At 48.0% G+C, this 25,193-nt stretch overlaps 1 protein-coding gene across 1 annotated transcript in view; it reads right to left on the reverse strand.

Moving 5' to 3' along the window:
- The window catches only part of TRPM1 (transient receptor potential cation channel subfamily M member 1), a gene marked incomplete at its 5' end in the record, with an annotated part of 381,597 nt that overhangs the window by 56,902 nt on the left and 299,502 nt on the right, over positions 1 to 25,193 (reverse strand). Inside the window, one exon of the mRNA XM_085646142.1 lies at positions 8,282 to 8,302. Coding sequence (XP_085502268.1) covers positions 8,282 to 8,302 — 21 coding nt within the window. The remainder of the gene's footprint in view (positions 1 to 8,281; positions 8,303 to 25,193) is intronic.

Raw genomic sequence — 25,193 nt, forward strand, 5'->3', positions numbered from 1 at the left:
TTTTTCTTCTGAACATTAAGGCCACCAATAATTTGATTACATTTCACATTTCACATTATTTACATACATTAATACACAGCTAGAACATATTCTCTATGTGATTCACACAGCCATTAATACAAATCACTCTTTCTCCACTGCATTCTCTAACTTATGTTAATAGATTGCACAAAACTTGAGATAACGTCTGACACATGATAGTTACAGTCACTATGTTTCGTTTCATGATTCTGCCACGCAATACTGAGTTAGTGCCATGTAATGTCAACGGACTCACTTTGATATTTGTTCACAAATGGCAGTTCACTATAACATGTTACAAAAGGGACAGAGTAAGACAGAATGCCGAGCCTTGCATATAAACCTGCACTTGCAAATGTAACTTAGACCGAATGCTTATCCAGGGTTCTCCAATGTCAGTCCTGGAGGGCCGGATCCATACCAGATTTGTAAGATCCCTATATTTATCTAAATGGGGATATGCTAAAAATCAGTCATGGATCCGGACCTCCAGGACTGACTTTGGAGAACCCTGACATATATCATAGTAGATTGTAACATAAATGGCATTTACTCATAACGAGATCTAATTGGGGATATGATAAAAATCTGGCATGGATCCGGCCCTACAGGACCGACTTTGGAGAATCTTGGAATGATCTATAATAGTTTGTAACATAAATGGCATTTACTCATAACGAGGCAAATAATGTCTGTAACCATTGTTTGTCTTGGAAAGTTAATTTTAAACTTCCTTTGTGATCTGTTATATTAATACTGTCCAATGCCTTGCTGCAAGAGAGGTTTTATATTATCAGTTAACAAGCCCCTTGTGTTCTCACTTTCCAAAGTAACTTTCAGATCTCAGACATAACAGATGTTTCTGAAAGAGACTGAGTAGTCCGCGTTTTCCAGATAAAAAGATATCTTTATTTTTGGAATTCACCATAACTGTACCAAATAGACAAGATTACCTAATTGAAGGGTCTCAGAATCATGGGCCTCATTTAGGTTTAAATCATGTCATATTGATTTTAAGCAACAGGAATAGGCAGCAGTACAGACCACCTCCCCTACATCCACTGGCCAGTGAGGGCCTGGAAAAGGGAGGGGAGAAATAGAAGGTAGAGAAGAGAAACAGCATGGGGTTAGAGAGGGTAACTAAGGGTATTTATAGGTGGAGGCGAGGGGACAGCTGTGTTCACTAAAGTCACAAAATTCTCTTGGCCTGTATAATGGTGTACTGATATATGCATAAAGCAGTAGGTTAATCTATCAGGAGGAGGCGCAACACGCTCAGGTAGGAGGGGCATGTCAATTTTCAGAATTCTGTTACTAAGTATGTGATGCTGGGCCCCCATGTTCTGTCAAATTGAGGTAATCGATTTTCTGAGACTGGCGTCAATTTTTCCGTGCCTAACAGATCCCAGATTTATGGAGCCAAACTGTATGGTTTGGTATTTTGTCCATACCCCATCTAGCTAGGAGAGTTTGCTTAGCTGCACATAGGGCTAGTCTTATCGCCCGGCCCTTCGAAGATCTCAAGTGGTAAGTTAAGGCATTGGGGAGGCCTAACAGGACATAGCTTGGGAATCAGGGGAGAGTAGTACCATATATATTATCAATGGCATCTAGTACACCTTGCCAGTAATTGTAGATCTGAGGGCAATGCTACAGGAGATGTGCCAGAGTCCCAGTGTTCCAACACCCCCTCCAGCACAATGGGTCTCCCTCCCGTTTCCATTGTACAGTGCACTCAGGAGTGTAGTACCAGTAGTGAACAAGTTGAAGAAATGTTCTCTTAACCTCTGCACTGCATGCCGAGTTGTTAGCTCGGTTATGGGTGTCTGCCCATTCTTTTGGTGTAAATTGTCGGCCCCATTTAGTCTCCCATCTTTTGCTGTGCAGATGACTTAAGTACGGTCTGTGGTGCATTTAAAAAGGTGTAAATGTGTGACAGAAGAAGTTTGTCAGAGTTGCGGGTGATGAGCCATTTTTCAAAGGAAAATAAAGGTCTGCTCACATGTGGTCGCACTGACGGCTGCATGACCCAATGTCTAATGGTCTTATATTGCCAAACAGCTGAGGGAGGTACACCATAGCTGCTCTGGATTTGTTAAAAATCCATTATATCATTGTGATCAAATAAGTAACCTATTATTTTGCTGTTTGCGTGTTGCCATGCTAGATAGGCTGTCCCCTTGGAAGCCAGTGGAAAATCCGGGTTCACCAATGTCGGGGTTTGTGGTGAGATGCGGGTGCACAATTTCTTTGGTATTTGCACTTTGTCCCAAGCGCCCATCACCGCCCAGAGCACTGGGGAGAGGTATATTCCCAGGGGCCAGTGGGATGTGGGCAGCCAGAGAATCCACCATATGTGAATCCCAGCAATTGCCTGATCAATAAAACACCAGTGCTTTTCAGTGGTTGGACTAGCCCATTCAACTAAATAGCAGAGCTGCGCTGCCTGATAATAATGCACGAGGTGGGGAAGTCCTAGTCCGCCCTCTGCAGGGGACAGATATATCAAGCGTTTGGTAATCCACGCCCTTTTGCCTGCCCATATGTATTGCTCTAGCAAATGTTGTAGTTTATTAAGGACGGGGGTGGGGGCCACTAGGGTCAGGGTCTGCATAACATATAAGATCTGAAGGAGGAGTGTCATTTTAGCTGTCGCCAACCTCTCCGGCCAGGACAGTTCATAATTCTTCCATTGCTGTACTTCTGTTTGTGTAATTGTCAGGAGAAACCTGTAGTTACTGTCTGCTATCTGCGGTACTGTGGAGTAGATGAGGAGATCCAAATACACCACGCCCTGTGTAGACCACGGAAAGGAATAAAGTCCACTTATGGTATCCTGGTCCTCACGTGGGACTGAAAGGCTAAGTAGGTGTGATTTTTGAGAGTTAATCTTGAATCAGGAGACCCTCTCAAAGGCCTCTAATTCTTGTAGAAAAGCTGACATTGAAAGAATAGGATCTGCCAGTGTCATCATGACATTTTCAGCACAGAGCGCCAATTTGTGGTCCCTGCCACCCATCAGGATAACAGAGTCCATCCTCACCCATGCTGCGAATGGTTCCATGTATAGTGCAAACAGGAGCGGTGAAGGGGGCATCCCTGCCTTGTTCCCCTTGCAATATCAAAGGGCCGGGACAACAATCCATTGACTCGGACCTCCGCCTGTGGTCCCGAGCAGCTGCACCATATCCATTGCTGAAAGTGAAGCCCAGGTCTACCGCTTGGAGAAAAGTGTGGAGGTAGGGCCAGTGAACCCGTTCGAACGCTTTTTCTGCGTCAATCAAGAAGAAGAGCGCCGATTGCCTGGTATGCTGAGCCTTGTCCACAAGGTGACACAGTTGTTTGGTGTTGGCACTACAACTGTGCTCTGGGAGGAACCCCGCCTGGTCGGGATCTACCAATCCCTGCATTAGAGGGGCCAATCGTGTTGCTAAAATGGTGGTAAAAATCCCGGGGTCTATCACATTTCGCAATGAGATAGGCCTATAGGAGGAGCATTTTGTCTGATCCTTACCTGGTTTATGTATGACTGAGATGGTAGCCTGTTTCATCGTGTCCGTCAATGCACCCGTGTCAGCAAAGAGATTGTAGAGGTGTGTTAGTATGGGGGCCAGGGTGGGGGTGAAGACTTTGTAGAAGCCAGGTGGATATACGTCCCTTCCAGGAGGTTTACCCGATTGGAGATGGTATATATCGCCGCCACAACTTCATCAGTTTAAATATCTCTCTCTATACTAAGTGTACAATATTGATCTATTTTATCTATCGGGGTTTGCTCTACATATTTGTGAATGTCTTCCTCTAGGAAGTCTTCTGAGGAATATAGCTTGGTATGGAAGTGTTGGAATGCTTGTGCGATGTGTTCGTCTTGGACCAGTCTGACAACTTTTGGGCCCTCAACCTCCGTTACCCTCTGCTTGTTCACCTGTGCCCTGATGTCTATGAGCCAATAAGAGCCCTGCCATATTCCCTCCCATGTAATATTTCTGTTTGGTGCTCAAAAGGGCATATTCTGCTCTGGTCATGCCTAACGCTTTAAGTTCTTTACGTGCCGTAGTGAGTTGGCCTTATGTCTTACGTGCTCCCCCGCCTCTCCTGCCTTTCCATGTTAAAGCGGGTGGTAATTGCAATGAAGCGGCTACGTATCACTGCCTTTAAGGTGTACCACAAAAGCACCACTGCTGTCTCCGGGTTGTCATTCGTCTCCAGAAAGGCCTTAGTTGCCTCTGTGATCTCTGTGACCATTGCAGTATGTGTAAGGAGTTTGAGGTATGGGCGCCACATGCGGCCCTGGAGCGGGGAGCAGGGGCATGGTTCTCTATGTGCATGGGTGAGTGATCAGAAAGTGCGGCTCCTCCAATATCACTGTCCCACGCCAAGGATGCCAGACGCTGCATAGCCAAGAAAAAATCTATTCACGCACAAGATCGGTGGGCTGCGGAGAAGAAGGAGTATGTTTTTCCTGTCAGGTGTCTCTGATGCCAAACGTCTATCAGACTCAGCTCCCTAAGTTGACTATGGCCATGGGGTGAAAGTGTGCCAGTGTTTGCCACCCTCTGGACTGAGTGACCCAGTGTGGCATCCATTACCAAGTTAAAATCACCTCCCACAAGAATATCAGCATCTGTGGTCTCCAGTACCTTACCCAAGGCCTTCATAATGAAGGGTTCCTGTTGGTTGTTTAGAGCATATATAGTGGCAAGAGTGAACGTGTGGGATCCCAGAGCAATACGAAGAGACTGAAGGCGACCTGGGACCTTTGCCTGTGTAAGGATCACTCTACCCGCAAAATGTGTAGCTATTAGAATTTTTACCTCTGCCTTTTGCCAAACCCCAGCTGAGAAGTATTGGCGATCGAACCACCAGGATCTCATTCGCCGCCAATCAGACTTGGGTAAATGGGTTTCCTGCAGCATACATATATCACTCTTAGACTCCCGAAGCATCGTTAGAAGTGCTATACGTTTCACCGGTGCATTTAGGCCCCTCAAATGTTTGCTAACTATCTTGATTAGTAGACCATGGGGTGGAAATGCATGAAGCATCCTCCTAGGCCCAGGGTCAGAACCGGCTGCCAAGTCGATAGTGGCCAAGTCAACCAGAGCCTTCGTTTCCTGCACTGTACAAATAGAATGTGTTTCATTATCCAACTCGAAGGTGAGGTGGAAGGGATGATCCCAGTGGTAGTTGATGCCTTGTAGGATGGGTTAGCCACTCCCTATTTACAACACTAAGTTAGCATAACCGAGCCAACTGTTAGAAAGCCAGCTTGCCGTTTCTGCTGCTTTGCACGCGACACTGTTGTTATATGTTATTCATTTTAGAAATGCTTACTCGACTTTGCCTTACAGGATAACAATTTATTGTTTAACATTCTTAACAGTGTGCTGCGACCTTCGTCTGTACATCATGTAAAGAACAAGTCTAGGACACTAGACGGTGCAGAGTGTTGTGTTCAGATTGATCGTACCACTTTTTAGACATATCATACATGCAGCTGCCAATATCTGAAGGACAAGTGCCTTTAATATTACAAGACAGAATGTTTTAGATTCATTCGAAACGAAGAGCTGATGCATGAGAGAGCCTAGCTGATCGTGTGATGTGATTCTACTAAGCTGATCTATAAGGTATGGGGTTCCCCCTGTTAGCCTAAGAGACCTTCTATTAGTATAATAAACCTATTAGTTACTAGAGAAAGGAGTGTGGCTGTTTACCACTGTCATTATTATTATGATTGCTCCTTTCATTGTGTATGGTATTGTAACAATGCTGATGGTTCTGATCTTAACCATTTGTCTGCTAGTGTTAGCCAAAGTACTGCATCTTAGGACACGAGGTTTATAAAATAAACTCTTTAAACTTTACCGTGTCTGTATTATTCTGTTGTGGACTGCTAAATAAGTACAAACAAGTATTTTGGATTCCCACCACTCCTGAGAAATATCTAAGTCGCATGTTCTGGGTTGTCTATACATTGGGACCGCCTAGCTAGATCTAGGCTAACGAATGGGACACTAAGCTAGCCGGATATGGGGTTCTTGGTTCTGAGGGGAGTTTCTGGTACACCACAATTCTCTGAGGTCCTGGTTTCCTGCGCATAGTTCTGTGCATACGCAGAATCCCTGCAACAGCCTTTCTTTTGTAGGATCTCCATTAGGGGTTTTAACTGACGCCGTCTCTGAAGTGTTATGGGAGATAGGTCCTGGTAGAGCCACACCTTGGTTCCTTCAAATTCTATAGTAGTGTGATTTTGGACTGCTCTCATGATCCTTTCCTTCTGATTATAGTAGTGGAGACAGGTAAGGATGTTCTGAGGCATCCCTAGTGAACTCGCCGGTCGCCCTCCCCTATGTGTACGATCCAAGAGTATATTCGGTACCGCAAGTTCTGGTGCCACATAATGGCAGACGTAGTCCTCAAGATTACCAGCGGCTGCCTGCAGCTAAACCACCTCGATGCGTATACTGGCCCTTTTGGATCGATTTTCAAGATCCTCCACTTGGTACCACAATTTCGCGTTCTTATCTTGAAGGCCCAAAAGTGTACGGCGGTGTGCATCTCATTCCTTGTCCCTGAACTGTTCCAAGGTGTTGACTCTTTGTCCCAGCTCGCCCATTTATCTCCTGAGTTCCTTAACGTCTGCAGTTATTTCTTGCTTCAGGGTGGCGATCTGTGTCGCTAACTTGTCGAATAGGGATTCCAGGAAGGACCTGGTTACAGCTGCCTCATTTCCCGCTTGATCTGGGTCTGTGGGGGCCGCAGCTGTGCCAGGCTGTATCTTCTTGGGTGGGGGTTTGGTGAGCAGGTCTTTAATGGTCTCATCTTTCTTGACAGCTCCTCAGGCTGTAGATAGCAGTGGCGGGCTGCTCCCCCGGTGGAGCAGTCAGTGACCGGCAGACCGCGCCTCCTCTGCGTATGGCTTCGCTAGAGGTTCACGTATCGGCTCCTTTACTGCAATATGTATTCTAGTGGGGGGGTGCACTGCCGCGCCCAGCACACTGACTCACTGAGGCGGTCGGCATCAAATCACCAAGCCAGCCAGAGTCAGTAGGCTGCGGCCCAACTGTAGGGCCCTGGCAAGTGTCGCCCCCCCTCAGTACCCCAGGCCAGCACTATTGTGTCGCAGTGTGGCTCTGCGGGCCTACAGCATATGCAAGCCCGTCCAACTCACTGCTGGTCGCATACTGTCCACCAGCCCCAGACCGATGCACGCTGCATCGTGAACACAATCTCCTGTCTAGGGAGCTCGGAGGCACAGCTTGGGCCGCGCATCGGGGATCCGGCGAGGCTGTCACCAGACACCTGCAGGGTCTGCACCGCCCCGTGGCTCTCCTCACCTGGGCCCACCGATCACTGTTCCCTCCACCATCACAGCACATCCGGGAGGACCCAACTTTGCGCCCATAGTCACGCCTGTGAGCACATGTCCTCCTCTCGCTGTGTCTTGGCCGGAGATCAGGCTGAGCAGCCCCCGTTCACCTCCCGTCATCTGACCTCACTCGGCGTTGGCACTATCTTGCATCCCTGCCCTCCGAGAGTACACCAGGCCACCGCGGTCGTTCTGATACCTGGAGGCAGCCACCAATGGTGTTGCCAAGTTCAGACAGCCCCCATGAGCCCAGGGAGGCAGTCGCTGGGTACCACAGGTCCGGTTGACCCCATTCATGTGGCGAAAAAGGTAGCGGGCGCCGGAGCTCCTGGAAAGTGCTACCGCTCAGTCTTCATCTTGGCCATGCCCCATTGGCCTCATTGAGGAAGAAACTTTACAGAGGTGCAAACCCTCAAGTGTGAAGTTTCTTGTGAACTTCCATATAAACGAGGTGCAAACCCTCAAGTGTGACGTTTTGGGGATGTACAAACTTCTTAAGTGCATTTCCCACACTTACCAACACAATTAAGTGAAAGATCCAAATGTTGCTACTGCAGAAAGTGTGGGAAGGAGCACCAATTACCAAAGTATTCACAGAGGTGGGTGCTTGAAGAAAGTGCAAATTAGGGGGGAAATATTCACAATGCGCACATAAAGGATTTTAAAAGTTAATTTACAAATGAGAGGTTTCAATATCAGAGACAATGTTATGAATGAACGCTCAACTCAGTGAATATTGCTAAAAAGAAACAAAGAGTAGGACACACACTGCATCTAACTGTGAAAATTGTTTTCTAAAGGTGGCTTTGAGTGCACACAGCCCATTTGCAACAGTATTTTGTAAAGGCATTTATAAACATAACTCTTCACCTAACCACTTTGACTTACGGTTTATTTCCATTGCATAGACTACACAGCAATCCAGCAGCCGAAAAAAAGCCAGACAAGGAAATATGTTAAGAGGTCAAGTGACATCAATTACTATTGATATGCAGAGAGACAACATGGACGTATTGCAAGCACAGTTCTGAAAAAAAAAAAAACAGTAGAGTCCAAAACACTGTCTCCAAATGTTGTTTAAAAAGAAAATCTGCACATACCTGATAAAGCATGAACACTTTATATTCAAAAGATCAGTGCACCTGCTTGAATCACATTTAATTGACAAATGTTCTGAGTTTAGCTGTATTTAGTAACTGTATATAGTAAATTATTTATTTTGCATACTTGATTGCCTTCTTATGTAAATGTCAGCAAGTAAGAAGTATATTTTTGAATGGATTTATTGTTTCTGTTCTGATTATCATTATGTTGAATAGATTTAATTTGCACCCTTTTAAAGTGATAGCTCATTGACACTAGCAAAAATACAAAAAAAGTTTATAACGTATTCAGTGATGCTTTCAAACCATTTTGTCTAAATTCTCAATAATTACACAGATTCAAGTTATACAACATTTCCTATTAAACAAATGTCTTTGATTAGAGAAGAATAGCTAACTTTGAGAGGTCAGTAATAAATCCAGTACTTTAGATGTGGAAAGAAGCATGAGTTATTAGAATGCCTTTCGATTTTTACCATTAAAACAGTATTACCCACGAGGGGCATGGCTTGGCCGAGGAGGAAGATGGCAGCGTAAGCCTGCAGATGGGAATGGATCAATCGCTAAATCATCTAGGAGTACTATTATCTTGGTGCAAATCCCCAATCTGAACTCTGATGCTGACCTCGAATTAGGGCCGCCATAGTGCTCTTTGACTACCAACACACAACAGAGACCGAGCGATGAGAACACTTACCATTGCTCACACCACGTAAAATCCGGACTACAACAACATTGATAAAACACCAAGTAAGAAATCCTCATCCGTCTTCACGCAGCAACTGCACAACACATTACTCGCTCGCTGATTAATATCGGAGGGGTAGCGGAGTTTTGCCATAGAAGATTACGGCTCTAATAATCTTCAAAATGGCTACTTAGTACCCTCTAGCTGGGGGAATGTTTTGTACACCAGATGGCCAACCCATGCAATACTACTGGTAATGCAACACTCATATTTAAAATGGCAGCCCACACCCTTCGCCAGGGGTACCCTCGATCCATTGCATATACTTCAAAGATATTAATATCAAGTGCTTCCCCTCACAAATGTCCTGCGGTTCTTCGCCGCATTGCAAGCTACTAATTCCTTCAAATTGCGGAACTCTGATTCATGGTAATAGGTCCTGTAAAGTGTGCGACTATAGCTTTAAGATGCATAGCAACACCCAACATCCAAAATGGCGACCCCCACTGATCTTCCACATTGTGCTCTGAGGCTTTGTGAATTGGAACCTGAATGTGCGCTTAATGCTTTCTAACACCTGAGCTCTACAGTTCTCCTGCAATTCCCCCAAACTGCACAACCTTTCACCACTTTTCACAGGGAATATGTGCTCTAGCATTTCTCTGTGCCACGAATAACTACTTGAAATGGTGGCCCAGCCAGTCTCCTGCGGTACACGCCGAAACAGGCACACCTGCTATGCGCTATAATTAATTAATCAACAACTGCCTTATGCTCCCTGCTATTAGCACTCAACAGCTCCACAACAATCTCAAAGAACCATTGGGATATATAATGCTTGTTCTTTTTGGTGCGATAGGAGGCTTGGCATTTGAGTCCTGGTTCCGTACGTGCTGGCTCAGTGGCCCGATGTGACCTAACTCTATCCCATAATATACAGCACACAAACAGAGGCCCATTGGAAGCCGAAGGACACTACTAACGCAGTGAGCCTGCGCCTGAGTCATCCACAGGAGCTAACAGCAGCACTGTCACAAACAGAGGAGTGCTACTTTTTGCACCATGCCTACCCTGCTGGAATTAAGCTCTCAGTATCACTGGTAATACACGAGCACTTTCAATGGACTGACTGAGGCGCACAACAGCTTCTTTCAGGCCTGTCTTAATTTTCTCCCCAGCTTTTACTCTCAATAAGCCTCAATCATAGCATTACCAGGCTAAAGAAAACCCGATCTCTAGACATAAAAGCATCTTGGTAGCTCTCTCAAGCACAATGGCAGATAAAGACTCTAAAATTAGCCTAGAAAGAGTCATAGCAGACCCGCCACATCCTGACTCACCAATCAAGCACAAAAGATGACATTAACACAACAATGGAGATGATCCTTAAAAAATTGGCTGACGTTCATGACCTAGCCCAATCCACGAAGCATAACACAGAAGCTATGTAAAATGACATATGTGCTATTCGCTCAGACATCAAACAAACCAGCACAAGCATTGCAGAGACGGAAAGAAGAATCAGCAACCTTGAAGATTTTTAGGTCAAATCACGCAAGAATATCTCAACCCATAATAGCACAACCCTAACCCTAACCAGAGAGATAGCAACATGGGAAGATAGAAACAGAAGGGGGAACCTTCACAACTTTGGCATCCATACAGACGAAGAAGATGCAACAGGATCCTGCATCCTTTTTCTGGAGAAATGTTTCTTATAAAACACAGACATAAACTTTCAAAAGGACCTTGAATTTGAAAGGGCACACAGGGTACCCACAAGGAAACACCCTAACCAGACCCATCGACGCACAATCGTGTGTAAACCACTCTATCAACATGTGGAAAAAATCATTGCATTCATGAAGAAACATAACCACATACTTTGGAAAGGTAACAAGGTCTTCATCTCACAGGACTACTCAAAGTCCACAGTTGTAACCCAGAAGGGCTTCCTGGCACTATGACCAAGGCTGAAAGCAATGAACTTTCAATTCTCTTTTGCAGGCCCTGTGAAATAGGTGACAATACAAGGATTCTCGCACATCTTCAACGATCCCATCACCCTTCAGAAATTCTTTTAAAAAAAGAAATACAGAAATGGATACATCAACATTTAAACTTGGATCCGCTAAGAGTAAACACTGACTTTTGCTTTTTGAACTGTTTTCACCTAAAAATAGCGCTCAAGCAGCCTGCTTGATGTAACTTTTCACATATGAGCTTTGCCACAAGTATGAACCCTACTTTCAGCAGTGACTCACAATCTGCTAGTCTTCAACATATGATCGACAAACATATATGTGACTTAAATTTAGTACTGTGGAATCAACTATATAGGAATTGACCCTGTGCATGAGCCTTTACCAAATGTATGTGTATTGTAATGATTTCATCCTAATAGGAGTGCAGAGGGGCTTGATAATGTGACAATTAGATATCTATCTGACATCTAGATACTACATACAACTATCTGACATCTAGATACTACATACAACTACTTCAGGCAAAGCCGGGGCCAAGGGCGGGACTGTCTGTGCCTGTCAGAGCCCAGAAGAGGCTGTGCTAGGCCACCCCCCTAAGAACTTCTATACGGGACATTAAGGTACTGTTCAACTTTATTGTAAAACTGCTAACTTTGAGACTCAGTACACGGGGTCAGTCTTGCCAGCTAAATTGTCTTACCGCTTCTACCAGAGCTGGCGTAAATACTTATTTGTCACCTATCACAGGATGGGGAAAAGAAATGTGGCAGAAGGTGTGGGCGGTGGGGGAGCAGGAAAGGGAAAATAGTGAGGAAAATGGCAAAACATGTTGGAAGCAACTGTCTGCCCGATCACATCAACCGTTCATAGTCGAATGTGAAGGCATTTTAGACATGCAAGTTGCAACCCCCCATGTGCCTTAGGTAACCTGACATCTACTAAAAGTGCAATCCCCAGTAACCCACCTGTCATTCCAAAAATGTTTAAAAGAGTCAGGGGTAAGAATTCTTTTCCATGTGCACAAGAAGTCGAAAGCCAAGTTGAGGGAGCTTTTTCACCACCATTTGACCGATGCCCACAGAGTCAGTTTGACCTAGCGATCTCTTGTAGCAACAGATTCATTTCCCTTCTTGGTTTGAGCAATGCCTCCCCGGAAGCCATCAAGCCACCAATATTAGAGGCACCAAGTGTATCAGCATCAGACCCCGATTACCACGGCCAGAGTGTTCATCAGCGACCTCAGAGCTGAAGTGGGGGCCCTTACGTCCATGATAGGCGACCTCACTGGGCTAATGAAACAACTATTGGAGAGCAGTCATAGATCCTGCTCTCACAGTGAGGCCTTATTAAGTAAGACTAGTCAACCTATGCATGAGCCACCAATTATTTTGTCAACCGTGAAGAGCAGAAGGGCTCTCTCTGCCCAAATTATAAGCGACTCTTCTTTTACAACTCAGCCATGACCGGTGGGTGCACATTAAGATCCTTCCCAAAGAAAATTCTTTCCTTTATTTTAGGTTAGGTAGGGGGCTACCCAGCGAGACTGGCCACAATATGCAGCAAATGATGTTTTGGCAAAAAGCAGGAAGGAATCAAACACCATTTTAAGAGCTACCCATGCCACTATTTCTCCCGGAAAATGTATATGGTAAATGTTCCCAAACTAGGAGCCCAGAAGGGATAAATGAGAGTGGAATCATTGAAAAACAAAGCAATACACGGGATTCGCCATGTGAGGGGGTGTAGCTCCTGAATTCGACATGACATCGTAAGGGAAAGAAGATGTATGACCCACGATTTGCCCACCGATTGCATCGAACTACTGCTTAACCCCTTGTATGCTCATGACGAGCCCAGCTCGTCATGAGGCACAGTGGAGCTGTACTCATGACGAGTTGGGCTCGTCATAACGGTCGCGCCACTCCCACTTGTAATTGATTCCCCGCCTGTGCGGGAGAATCAATTAGTTCGCAGAGTCGTGACGAGCCCAGCTCGTCATGAGCACAGCTCCACTGTGCCTCATGACGAGCTGGGCTCATCACGAGCACAGTGCCGCTGCCGCCCCCACGTGCCACGGGGGAATTACCCCCACGGCGAAGGCGTTAAAGGGGAGGGTTTAGCTTAAAACATGTTCGCCCTTGACCTCAGAAGCTGTCCACTTGACTCGTCCAATATACAATTCAAACGATATATGCCCACAGCTTAGTCTAATGTAAACTCCTCCCTCACCATGGATCGTTTAAGCCATGATTCAACTTTGGGGGCCATTGATTGACTCTTAAAGTCAGACTGCTGGTCTGACAGGCATTCCCCCATCAAATCATCAAAGTTTACAACTTGCCCTATTATGAATGACACACAGGTACTTTGTTGTAACAGGAGGGTGAGCAGGTGGGACTGCCCAGCAAGAAGTAGTAGAGCATATACAAGGACCCGAGGGGCTCAATTAGGTGCCAGCTGAGCGGGTAAGAATGTGGCAGTAGTCCCCATTATCAGTCACTCTGAAAGTCTGAGTAATTTAGTGCATGGCTAAGTAGTAAACTGTCCCTCCACCACTGAAACAACTTTATAGAGGGTTTTGACATATGTATTTTCCAGGAAACTTGGAGCACAATTCCTGTATATAAGACGGGGTATGTCATCCATTGCCACACAGAAGTAACAAAGGGATTAGGTCGCCTTGCAGGGGGATTGATAATAGGGGTTAAGATAGCACTGGGCAGTAAGATCTCACTCCTTCGCACAGATAGTCCAGATATATTGGGGATTTGTCTTAAGGGCCCATCAGGTAAACCCTTCAAAATATATAACATATACGCCAGAGGAACAAGAAGGGGAAGATCATCAGTGACATTTTAACAACTGGAGGAGTTGTTGGATGTGAGAACGACTCAAAACATGCTGACAATAGGCGATTTTAAAATCACCTTTGTACCCCTAGACAAAATGATGTGATGGGATAAAAAGTGGTCAATCCCCCCATTAGACCTCCCCCCCAGTTAAGAACTGGTCTTAGGAGGTTCTGCAAGTAAATGCTTGAAGCTTAGAGTTTGGGCTAAGGGCAGCAAATGGTAGGACAAAATCAGATAGAATGGGACCAAATACCTTCAATAGGGTAAATAGCCCGACACTTATCGACTATATCATGTTAGATCTGAGGCTTTAGAGTAGTGTTATTGATATGGTTGTGGGTGAAACTACTGACAGCACAATACGCTCTGCTTAAGTATGATTCTACTGTGGTGCGGGTCAAGTACACAGGCCTCAGATTTACAGCTAACGAAGGAAGTCTATCCATCTAATGATAATTGCCGCCTAAAATGGGGAAAGATCATTTTACGAGAAGATAAGCTTTTAGGTATGCACCAGGATTTGTTGTCAAGTATATCAGAAATACAGCCCCTGATTGAGACAACAGGAGGGCTGGCCAAAGTAAATAATGTCCACTCTCACCTCTTTGAGCAATTAGGCTCTTATTTTACAATAGCTAGGCACCATATAAAGTCCAGAAACCCATGAGAGAGCCCCCCCCATTTCCTATAGCCATTGAGCAGTGCCTCAAATGGGGCACCCCCTTCCCTGGGCATCCAACCATGGCTGAGAGGCCCAGGGGAGATTCTCTCCCCAGCCTCACAGTGCTAAAACATGGCTGTGAGGCCTATGAAAGAGAGGTAACTTGCATAGCAATGGTGCCATGTCCCTGGTGTGAAGATAAAGTGTCCTCTCAACCTTGTATACATCCTACACAGTAAAATAGTGCCATCATTTGGGTACCTTAGACACCTAATACCCCTCGACCCGGTATGCGGTGTAGGTGAGGGAGTCCAACTCCCTTGGGTCTCACTGGACCATGGATACGAGGCCTAGGATAAGACCCAGCCCCCGCCCTGGGCCTTTCAAACATAACCTAGAGCTGCGAGGCCCAGGAAAGCAGAGCCTAAAGTAATGGAGCCCTCTTCTCTGGGTCTTTCAACAATGGTCCGGTGCTGCAAGCCCAGATAATGTTTCAGAGCTGAGAGCGCCATTGGAGTGGGTAGGAGCTTTCCCCTGGGACTCACATCTATGGTATAGTACTGTGAGAACCAGGTGATGTGGTCTCATTCCACTGTGTCCCCAGCCATGGTCTAGCACTGCTAAGCCCAAGCACTGTGTAGCCATAGTAGGGTGGCTGATTTCCCATTTTTATTTCACGTGGAGAGGTGTGGCTCACTGGTTAGAGTCGGCAGACCCGTAAGCAGAGAATTGGCCAGGGACCAGGGACCAGGGTTCAATTCCCGACGCGGCAGGGTCGTGGACCAGGGTCAAAACGGACTTGATAATTCTCGCCTCGGTACCTACTCTAACCAGGAACACACTCGGCAACTCTGGGCATTAAGCTTGCCTCATCTCTACAACGGCTCCCCACAGACGCCGGGGATGCCTGGTTTCACCTTGGAGATACCCAGAAAGGGACCATCTCACAGGGATAGCCAGGACGGGTTCCCCAGCAGTCTACAGCGCCGGGACGCCCCGTTGCTGGGGCAGCTGTGCGCTTTACAAGTCTACAACATTTACATGACACTTTGCATCTTTGGAGACACATTGTGTTTGCAGAGACATCTGAAGAAGTTTGTTGTTGAGTCACATTGAAGATTTTTGGCACTACATTTTAAATCCCCGCCTCTAACACAGACCATCTTGAAATGGAGATTGAGTTTAATGATTGCGATTGGAAGTGATCTCTGTTATTCAAATGGAATGAAATACTTAAGCTTTTAAACACCAGTAGTAAATATCAGTTTCTAGCGGGCATACTGTCCAGTTAATAACCACTGCCACAGGACCTTGTCCAGTGGGTATGTTTTAGCCAGGGAACTAGGATATTGGACATCTAATCTCAGCTTTACCATTTCAACTAAATATGATCAAAATAAACACTACGACTAGAATGACAATTCCCTGGGGAGGGCACCCCCTTGGCCTTGCTGTAGGAATCACTGACACTGCAGTTGTGGTTTAGTGGATTAGCTGGAAATGTCGAATGAGGAGACACTTATTGTAATCTCATCCTCCCACTTGTACAAATTGTGTGCTCTTGAGCAATCACTTTTCTGAATGTATTACTCTGCTATTTTTTTTGCAAGATTGGGAGTATTTTGATTCTATTTAAAAACTGCTAGAAAGTGTATGATTACAAAATGGACTAAATATTACCTGGGAGAGGAGAAGTGCCAAGTCACATAGTATATTCACCTAAATGAAATGCAGTGGTAAATGTATAGCCAGGGCCACTGAAATTATGCAATTGTGTGGCCACTGTGTTTTTCCCATAATTATGGATTTGCCGCATTTGCTACATTGTCTAGCATTGAAGCAGACTTGAAGCAGACAGTGGCAGTGTCTGCTTGGGGGCATAACTCAAAATTGAAGGATGTACAGACGGGCGGGCTTACGACACATTTGGCATATGTTGTACACTTTTAATGCCATGACTGTGGTTTTTAACCTGCTCATGTTTTAACTTTGCTCATCTTAACTTGCACTTTGCTCATTTTACCTTGCACTTGCTGCTACTCTTTAACGCTGGGTGATTCCCAGCGCTCTTACTTACCTGCTCAAATCCTCTTCCGCTGTTCTCCCGTCCCGGTCCGACGCGGCTGCTGTGCCATTTGTGCGAAGGGCGGGAACAGAATACTCCTCACTTCTGCTCTTGTGCCTCACTTCCTCTGGGGTCACAGAAGTCAGCACTCTAGTTGTGCCGGCGGAGCATCTATATTAGGCGCATGCAGGTGCGGGCGCGCATCTTGAAGCAGACAGTGACAGTGTGTCCTTGGGGACATAGCTCAAAATTGAAGGAGGTACAGACGGAGGGCTTACGACGCATTTGGCATATGTTGTTCACTTTTAATGCCATGATTGTGGATTTATTTTTAAAAACAGATTTTATTTGTCAAATAACAAAGATATTGCAGAGCACTGCCACCCAGCAACTCATGCAAAAAAGATGTATACAGACGTGACTTTGACACTTTCTGGAGCAAAATAGGACAAATTGAGAGCAATACAGTTGCAATAGTACCCAACGAAATAAAGAAAAACAAACTCCCTAGACCCCCCCCATTCGCACCCGCGCCTACCCAAAAGCAGCACCAGATGACACATTCCCAGCTGTCTAGATACTGTAGCCCTACAGCCACCAGGCAATATTACATATCCCCTATACCGGGAGGGACGCCAAGTCTGTGGGAATGGCTACTGAAACGGGTTCCAACTCCAGGCCTTGATACTCTGCCCATCGCCACCAAATTTTATAGTGCTTAAGCGTGCACCCCCTAGCCACAAAGATAGGGATTTCTAGCCCCATACAAAAATCCATGCCATTTTTCCAAACGGATACCGAGGGGGCCCTCGGAGCCTTCCACGCTTTAGCAATGCCCCGCTTAGCCAAGATGAACCCCAGTAGCATAAGATGGCACTTGTATATGTTCCCACCTATGTCATCCATCACATGTAGCAGGACCAGCTTTGGGGAGCTGGGGAGGTCCCGTCCTAGCACCTCAGAGAGGCACGACAAAACTCCCCGCCAAAATCGTGCTAAGGCAGTGCAGTGCCAGATGGTATGCAGTAGATTGCCCTCCTCGTGTTGGCATCGGAGACACACCGGGGAGGCCACCAATCCTGCCCTCCAGAGCCTGACCCTCGTAAAATAAACCCAATGGAGATATTTAAACTGGATAAGGCGAAGGCTCCCAGCTATGGATGCCCCCCGTGGGAAGGCCAGGGCCTCCACCTAGTCCTCTTCCTCCAGCGGGCCTATGTCCTCCTCCCAGACCTCCCTAAGACTCTGTAATGTGGGGGAGCAATGTGTGACCAGGGACTGATAGCTCTTTGAGATTTTAAGGTTGTGGAGGTCCCCCATAAATATCTTAGCCTCTATGGGACTAAACTCATCCAAGGACCCCAACCCCTCAATATATGGAGTGATAGCATGTCGGAACTGTAGGTATCTGAAAAATTGGGTTTTAGGCACTTGAAAGTCTTTTTGGAAATCCTGAAAGGACTTTAGAACCGAGCCCTGCAATACATCCCCAAGGGTAGAAATGCCGATATGATCCCAGCCTCGAAAACCTGACAAAGTAGCCAGCTGTGGCAGTCGCCCATTGTGCCAAAGGGGAGTCTCCCGAGTTAGCCTGTTCCACCACCCGGTCCTCCGCAGCGCCTGTCGCCAGATATGAAAAACAAGTTTCGTAGCCGGGGGCAAGGAGTTGCATACCGACGCCGAATATAGTATAGTATGCAGGGTGTGTTCCCCCATACAACATCTCTCAACCGCGTAGGCTGGATCTGCCCTATCCCCATACCACCACTCGTTGAGAACTAATAGGTGGGAGGCCATATAATAAGACAGGATATCAGAGGTTGCCAAACCCCCACAATACGTGGATCGAAAGCACGTCCGCAGGGCCATTCTCTCCATTCCACCCGCCCACAAAAACGGACCCAGGGCATTAACCCGTCGGAACCATCCGGGAGAGATCGGATATGGATGGTTTTGCAATTGGTAAAGGAGGTGGGGAAGTGACACCATCTTAAAGATGGCTGACCGGCCATATATTGATAGGGGCATGTGGGACCAAACTTCAAAATCCTCGCGCACACGATCCCATACGGGGGCTAGATTCCTTTCCCATGAGACAAGTGGTGAGTCCGATATGAACACTCCTAGAGGCCACTTGAACAGAGGAGGCCCAGGCACCAGGGCCCGCCCCTCCCCCAATGACCCATAGAGTAGATTTGCGAGGGTTCATATATAGGCCTGAGGTCTCCCCAAAGATTTGCATAATGCGCAGAAGGCGAGGTCCCGTCCTGTCGATGTACGTAAGAAAGAAGAGGACGTCGTCCGCATATAAAGCAATGCGATCCGACAGGCCCGTCGCCCACTCCAGACAAGTCACTTGGGCATCAATCCGTACCCAGGACGCCAAGGGTTCCATCACTAGGGCGAACAAATAGGGGGACAGGGTACACCCCTGCCTAGTGCCCCATCTGATAGAGAACGTGGAGGAGACAGAACCCGCCACCCGTACCGACGCAGTCGGGTCTGTATACAGGCGAGATATATAGGACAAGAAACGTGGTCCAAAATGTAACCTACGGAGGAGAGCGAATAAATACACCCAGCTGAGGGAATCAAAGGCCCTATCCATGTCCGCAAGCAATAGCGCGGCTCGCTCCCGCCAACCCCCGGCGGAAGCCACCGCCACGTGGGCGAGGCGAATATTGTGTCGGGTCGCTCGCTGAGGCATATGATTGTGGATTTTAACCTACTCATGTTTTAACTTTGCTCATCTTAACTTGCACTTTGCTCATCTTAACTTGCACTTGCTGCTACTCTTTAATGCTGGGTGATTCCCAGCACTCTTACTCACTTGCTCAAATCCTCTTCCGCTGTTCTCCCGTCCTGGTCTGATGCGGCTGCTGTGCCGTTTGTGCGATGGGCGGGAATAGATTACTCCTCACTTCTGCTCTTGTGCCTCACTTCCGCTGGGGTCATGAAGTCAGCACCCTAGTTGTGCCGGCCGGGCGTCTATTTTAGATGCATGCAGGCACGGACGTGCAGCTTGAAGCAGCCGGTGGCAGTGTCTGCTTGGGGGCATAACCCAAAATTGAAGGAGGTACAGACGGGGGGCTTACGACGCATTTGGCATATGTTGTTCATTTTTAATGCCATGACTGTGGCTTTTAACCTGCTCATGTTTAAACTTTGCTCATCTTAACTTTCACTTTGCTCATTTTAAGTCGCACTTGCTGCTATTCTTTAATGCTAGGTGATTCCCAGCTCTCTTACTCACCGGCTCAAATCCTCTTCCGCTGTTCTCCTGTCCCGGTCCGACGCAGCTGCTGTGCCGTTTGTGTGGAGGGCGGGAACAGACCACTCCTCACTTCTGCTCTTGTGCCTCACTTCCGCTGGGGTCACGGAAGTCAGCACTCTAGTTATGCTGGCAGGGTGTCTATTTTAGACGCATGCAGGCACGGACATGCCGCCGGCGCACCAAAAAAGCGCCAAAGGCAAGCCCCTCTGCACCTGTCCGTGGCCGGCCGGGGCTAGGGGCCAGAACCTCTGGTTGTTTGGGGGAAAACAATGCCTAACAGGGAGCAATTACATGATCTATGCTCCCAAGTTCCTGATGTTTGTAAACACAACATTGTCATGGAGGATACTCTCCTGAATTGTACCCATTGTGCATATAAAGCTAACACTTGTAAGGGAGGGCAGGGGACTAGGCTGAAGCTCAACTTAATGCTGATTAACTGCAGGCAAACACAAGTATGAAATTTACGATTGTATATTAGACAATCACCTGGATGTTTTTTTCCTCATGAAAACGTGGCTGAATGGGGACTCCGCTCCTGAGATATTAGAAGCTCTCCCTCAGGATTATGGTATCCTTAGGTTGGACCGCCAGGCCAAACGTGGGGTAGGTATAGCCATGGTCTATACATTTTTTTTACACTTCACTTTTGACATGGCCAACATAGAGAGTTGTGAAGCAGCCTTCTTTTCGATCACAGCAGCGGGCAATCAAATTGTGAAGGGCTTCCTGATCTACCGACTGCCCGGCTGGCCACCGATTTTACGGCTAGCTTAGTGGAGCAAATGATTCAACCTGCAATACGCTATAAGACAATTTAACAAACAGGCAATGCAGCACACCACAATAGTCACATACACCCCACAAGCCAAACTTATTTCCGGGTGTGGTCCGTTAATTGTAAATATTGTTCAAAGCACAAAATCAATATCCGTTCTTGATATCACTGGATATATAGTATTTATTCGGTAGTAATCATATAGGTGTCCAAATATTCACAGCGCAGCCGACGCGCGTTTCGCCCAACGGGCTTTCTCAAGGCTGCATATATACAAAAGAAAAGAAAAAGAAAAACATGGTATCTAATCACCTGTACAAACAGATCTATAACCAATATTGTCAACTGTACTATGCGTACACAACAAAGTCATTAAGTTGAAAATGCAAACCTAATCCAAAATCTATCTTATAATTTAAAACATTCAGCAGTGGAACACGGGATTAACATTGATAAGGAGCTGTTTGAATTTTTATAAGTCAATGTTTGATGTACAATCAAGGAAAGGGAACAAGCAGTCATACAGGAAAAATATGGGCCAAAAAAGGCAAGAAGGGGAAAAACTAGTCACAGGCGGACAAGAAAAAACAGGGGTGACCACGAGATCAAGTGCACGCAACCAAAAGAATTGATAAATGTTGCCAATACTACATGCACGGATATTGTGAATGTTGTGAATCTTTCGGATCATGTGCTGAATGAACATGAAATTAAAATTTTGAGCAAAGGTCTGAGCTTCTGACCCAGTACTGTTCCAGACTTTACGTCGCTACATGTTAGTTGTTTTAAATTTGTTAGAAAGATCAAACTGTTTAAATACTTTCAAGATAAACAACAACTGGGCAGTACCACTGACATCGCTACTGACTCAGAGAATTTACCTTCAATCAGGGACATCAGAGATGTTCAATTATTACTTTCAATTGATGATAGTGACAGGACTCCATCATTACAAGACGTAGCAATGGATCTAGACTTGGATACATTTGCCAGCTCAGACAGTGGGCTGAGACACAAATCTAGATTTACACCACAAATGCCAAGTCACAATTTGATAGATAGATTCCAGCATAATATCTTTAGGGATCTATACAAATTAGAAGACAAATACCTTTTAAAGGGGGGAGGAGCCTAGCGCGCAACCAAGATGGCCGCGTAGGTGCGAGGCTCCCGAGGACCTCCGCGACCTCCTGAATTAATCCTGGCGATATCCTGCCCTTTTTGAGGGGACTGTGTCGGTACACCCGAGCTGAGGCGCCACCCGTTTTTTGGGTTCGAATCGGACCCCGGACACCGGTGGGAGCACCGATCGAAAGTTGCGGCCTTCTCCGCGCCGGCCCCCCGGATTGGAGTAGTGGGGCGATCCGGGGACAAAGTGAACAACAGCGGCGGGCAAGGCTGGGCGACTCGCGTACCCCGCGCTTTCACTTTCGCTTTTGCGCCCTCCTTGCCCTCAAGCGAGGTAGGGCTGCGGAGCGGGGTGCGGTGGTGTGGCATTGTCCAGGTGCCCGGCTGGCCCGCCGGCTGTGGGTCGTCCTGCGGTCCAGTGGTCGCCCTCCCCCCCCCCGGAACCCGTGAACTGGCTTATCGGCCCGTTCGAGGAGATTGGCACGACGGTGGGAGAGCAAGCATGTCCACCAAACAAGATGGCGACCGGGCGAAGGTGAAGACGACCCGCCGTGGCCCGGCGCACCAATCCAACAGTATGGACCGCTACACTCTCCAGAAGGGATCTCCGGAGACATCGCGCACATCCCCGGCGGGCCCGACGGAGGCATCTGCTCAGCCGGTGGATCTGACCCTCCGGGACGTCATGGGCGCCATCGCAGAGATGAAGGCCTCGGTGGACCAGCGCTTTGACACCCTAGCGCAAAAAATAGACTCGGTCCTTGTGGATGTGAGCCTCGTGAGGGCTGACTTGTCCAAAACGAACGACCGGGTCAATTCCCTGGCCCACACTACAACGAGCCTCACGACGGATGTGGTGGCCCTCCAGAAGGAGGTGCGCCGGCTCGGACAGGCGAGCGCCCTGATGGACCGGCGACTGGAGGATTACGAGGGTCGGGCCCGGAGGAATAATGTTCGTATTGTGGGGGTGCCGGAGGGACGAGAGGCGGAGGCGGCAGATCTTTTTGTGGAAGAACTGATCCTTACCCATCTCCAGCCCCGGGGGCTGAGTAAGCTTTTTGCGGTGGAACGTGCTCACCGGGTCCCTGGGGGCAGACCTAAGGCCGGTGCCCCGCCACGGCCTCTCATTGCCCGGATTTTTAACTTTCGGGACAGAGACGCTATCCTGCAGACCTCCAGGCAACAGGGACCGGTCAAGCTTGATAACATGGATGTGCATTTCTACCCAGACTTTACTCCGGCGGTCCAAAAGCAGAGACTGAGTTTTCTCGGTGTTAAACGTCGCTTACGGGACCTGAACCTTAAGTACTCAATGCTTTTTCCAGCTAAGCTGAGGGTGGAGGTGGATGGTCGCACGCACTTCTTTGACCGGCCCGAGGCGGCTGGGGACTGGTTGGACACTCTGCCAGGAGATCGGGGCCGAGGGGGTGGGGGGGGTACGGTCAGCGGGGAGGGCCCGCCGGATCAGAATTGAGGGGTGAATAATAGGCCTTGCTCTGGACAACATTCCTTTACCATTTATTGATCGTATATGTTCCCCTCCTATGGAGGTCGTTCGGGGTCTGTCGGAGGCTTCCCTCCTCCTCTGGGGGACTAGTTAGTTTTCATCTATGGGGCGACAGGCACACTGCACTTTGGGGGGGCTGTCTGGGCTCATGCAGGGGTGCAGGGAGGGGGGAGTTCTGTTGGGATGGGGGGGTGGGGGGGTGTGTTGTTTGTTTGCACCGCAAGGCTAACCCGCTACTGTATTGTTGCTCTCAAGATGCTCTGTGGGGGACGACTGATTGCTTCTACGTACAATGGGGGGTAGGGATTTGACTGTGTTGTCATGGAATGTTAACGGCCTGGGGGATAGGATTAAGCGTGGTGTGGTCCTGCAGTACTTGAAACGTATTTCACCAGATGTTGTCTTCCTGCAGGAGACACACCTTATAGGTAACTCCTTTCATGCAATGAATCGGCGGGGCTATCGTTTGGTGGCCCATTCGGGCTTCACTTCGGGCTCGCGGGGGGTGGGTATCATGATCAAGAACTCGCTCCCGTTGGAGATTGATGAGGTGCGCCATGATGAGAGGGGACGCTACACTGTCCTGGTGGGTAGAATGGAGGGTAGAGTGTTTATTTTTATATCAGTGTACGTCCCGCCTGGGTTACAAGCTACTACATTTGCGGACCTGGGGCGCCTCCTCCTGGACCTTCCGGGTGGCCTGCTGGTGGTTGGGGGGGACTTTAATGCGGTAGCTTCTGGGTCTATGGATCGTCATCCCCCTAGGGACCTCCCCCGGGCACAGGCGTGGCTGTCCGGCCTTTTAGACACGCTGGGCCTGGTGGATTGCTGGCGACTAAAGCATCCCGCACAGCTGCAATACACCTTCCACTCGGGTGCCCATGGTAGCCTCTCGCGGCTTGATTACATCCTTGTCCCGGCGGCCCATGCTGGGAGGGTGGGGGAGGTGTGCCATCTGGCGCGAGGTATTTCGGATCACACCCCATTGCTGTTACATTTCGATGTCTTCCCGAGGGGGGAGGGCAGGGTGGCTCCAATCAATGCATGGTATTTGCGCGACCCCACCATTCGTGCTGACTTGATCAAATCCTTACAGCGATATTTTGACGAGAATGTGGGGTCTGTCCCTTCGGCCATCTCCCTGTGGGAGGCTTTTAAGGTAGTTCTCAGAGGGGAGGCCCTCTCCTTTATCTCCCATGCCCGGAGGCGCGAGCGGGAGGAAGTGACCCGGGTGGAGGCCGAGATCGCGGAACTGGAGGGTGACCTGGGGAGCGGGGTAACGGATGCCAAGCTGCATGTTCTACACCTCAAGCAGGCGGCCTATAGGGCCCTCGTCACGGAGGCGGCCAGGGGCCTCAGTAGAGAGCAGCAGGGGCGATTGTATGATGTGGGCGATAAGGCTGGCAAATTGATTGCGTGGTTGGATAAGAGGGAGAGAGCGAGTCGTGTGGTTCCGTTGATTGAGAGGATGGATGGTGCGTGTGTCACCGAGCCGGAAGCCATTGTCTCCTGCTTCGCGGATTACTTCCGCGAGGTGTACTCCCCGGTTTCCCCCTGCTCGGAGGAAGATTCCCATGCCCTGCTTCGGGACATCGCGCTGCCCTCCCTTACGGTGGAGGACAGGGATTTGCTGGACGTTCCTCCCACCTCGGACGAAATTGCCCTGGCTATTCGCTCGGTTGCATCCGGCAAGGCCATGGGCCCCAATGGTATCCCCATCGAGCTTTATAAGCTACGCCCGGATGTACTAGCGCCCCAC

The sequence above is a fragment of the Triturus cristatus genome, chromosome 3_1 (assembly GCF_964204655.1).
Source record: "Triturus cristatus chromosome 3_1, aTriCri1.1, whole genome shotgun sequence".
Lineage (NCBI taxonomy): Eukaryota > Metazoa > Chordata > Amphibia > Caudata > Salamandridae > Triturus > Triturus cristatus.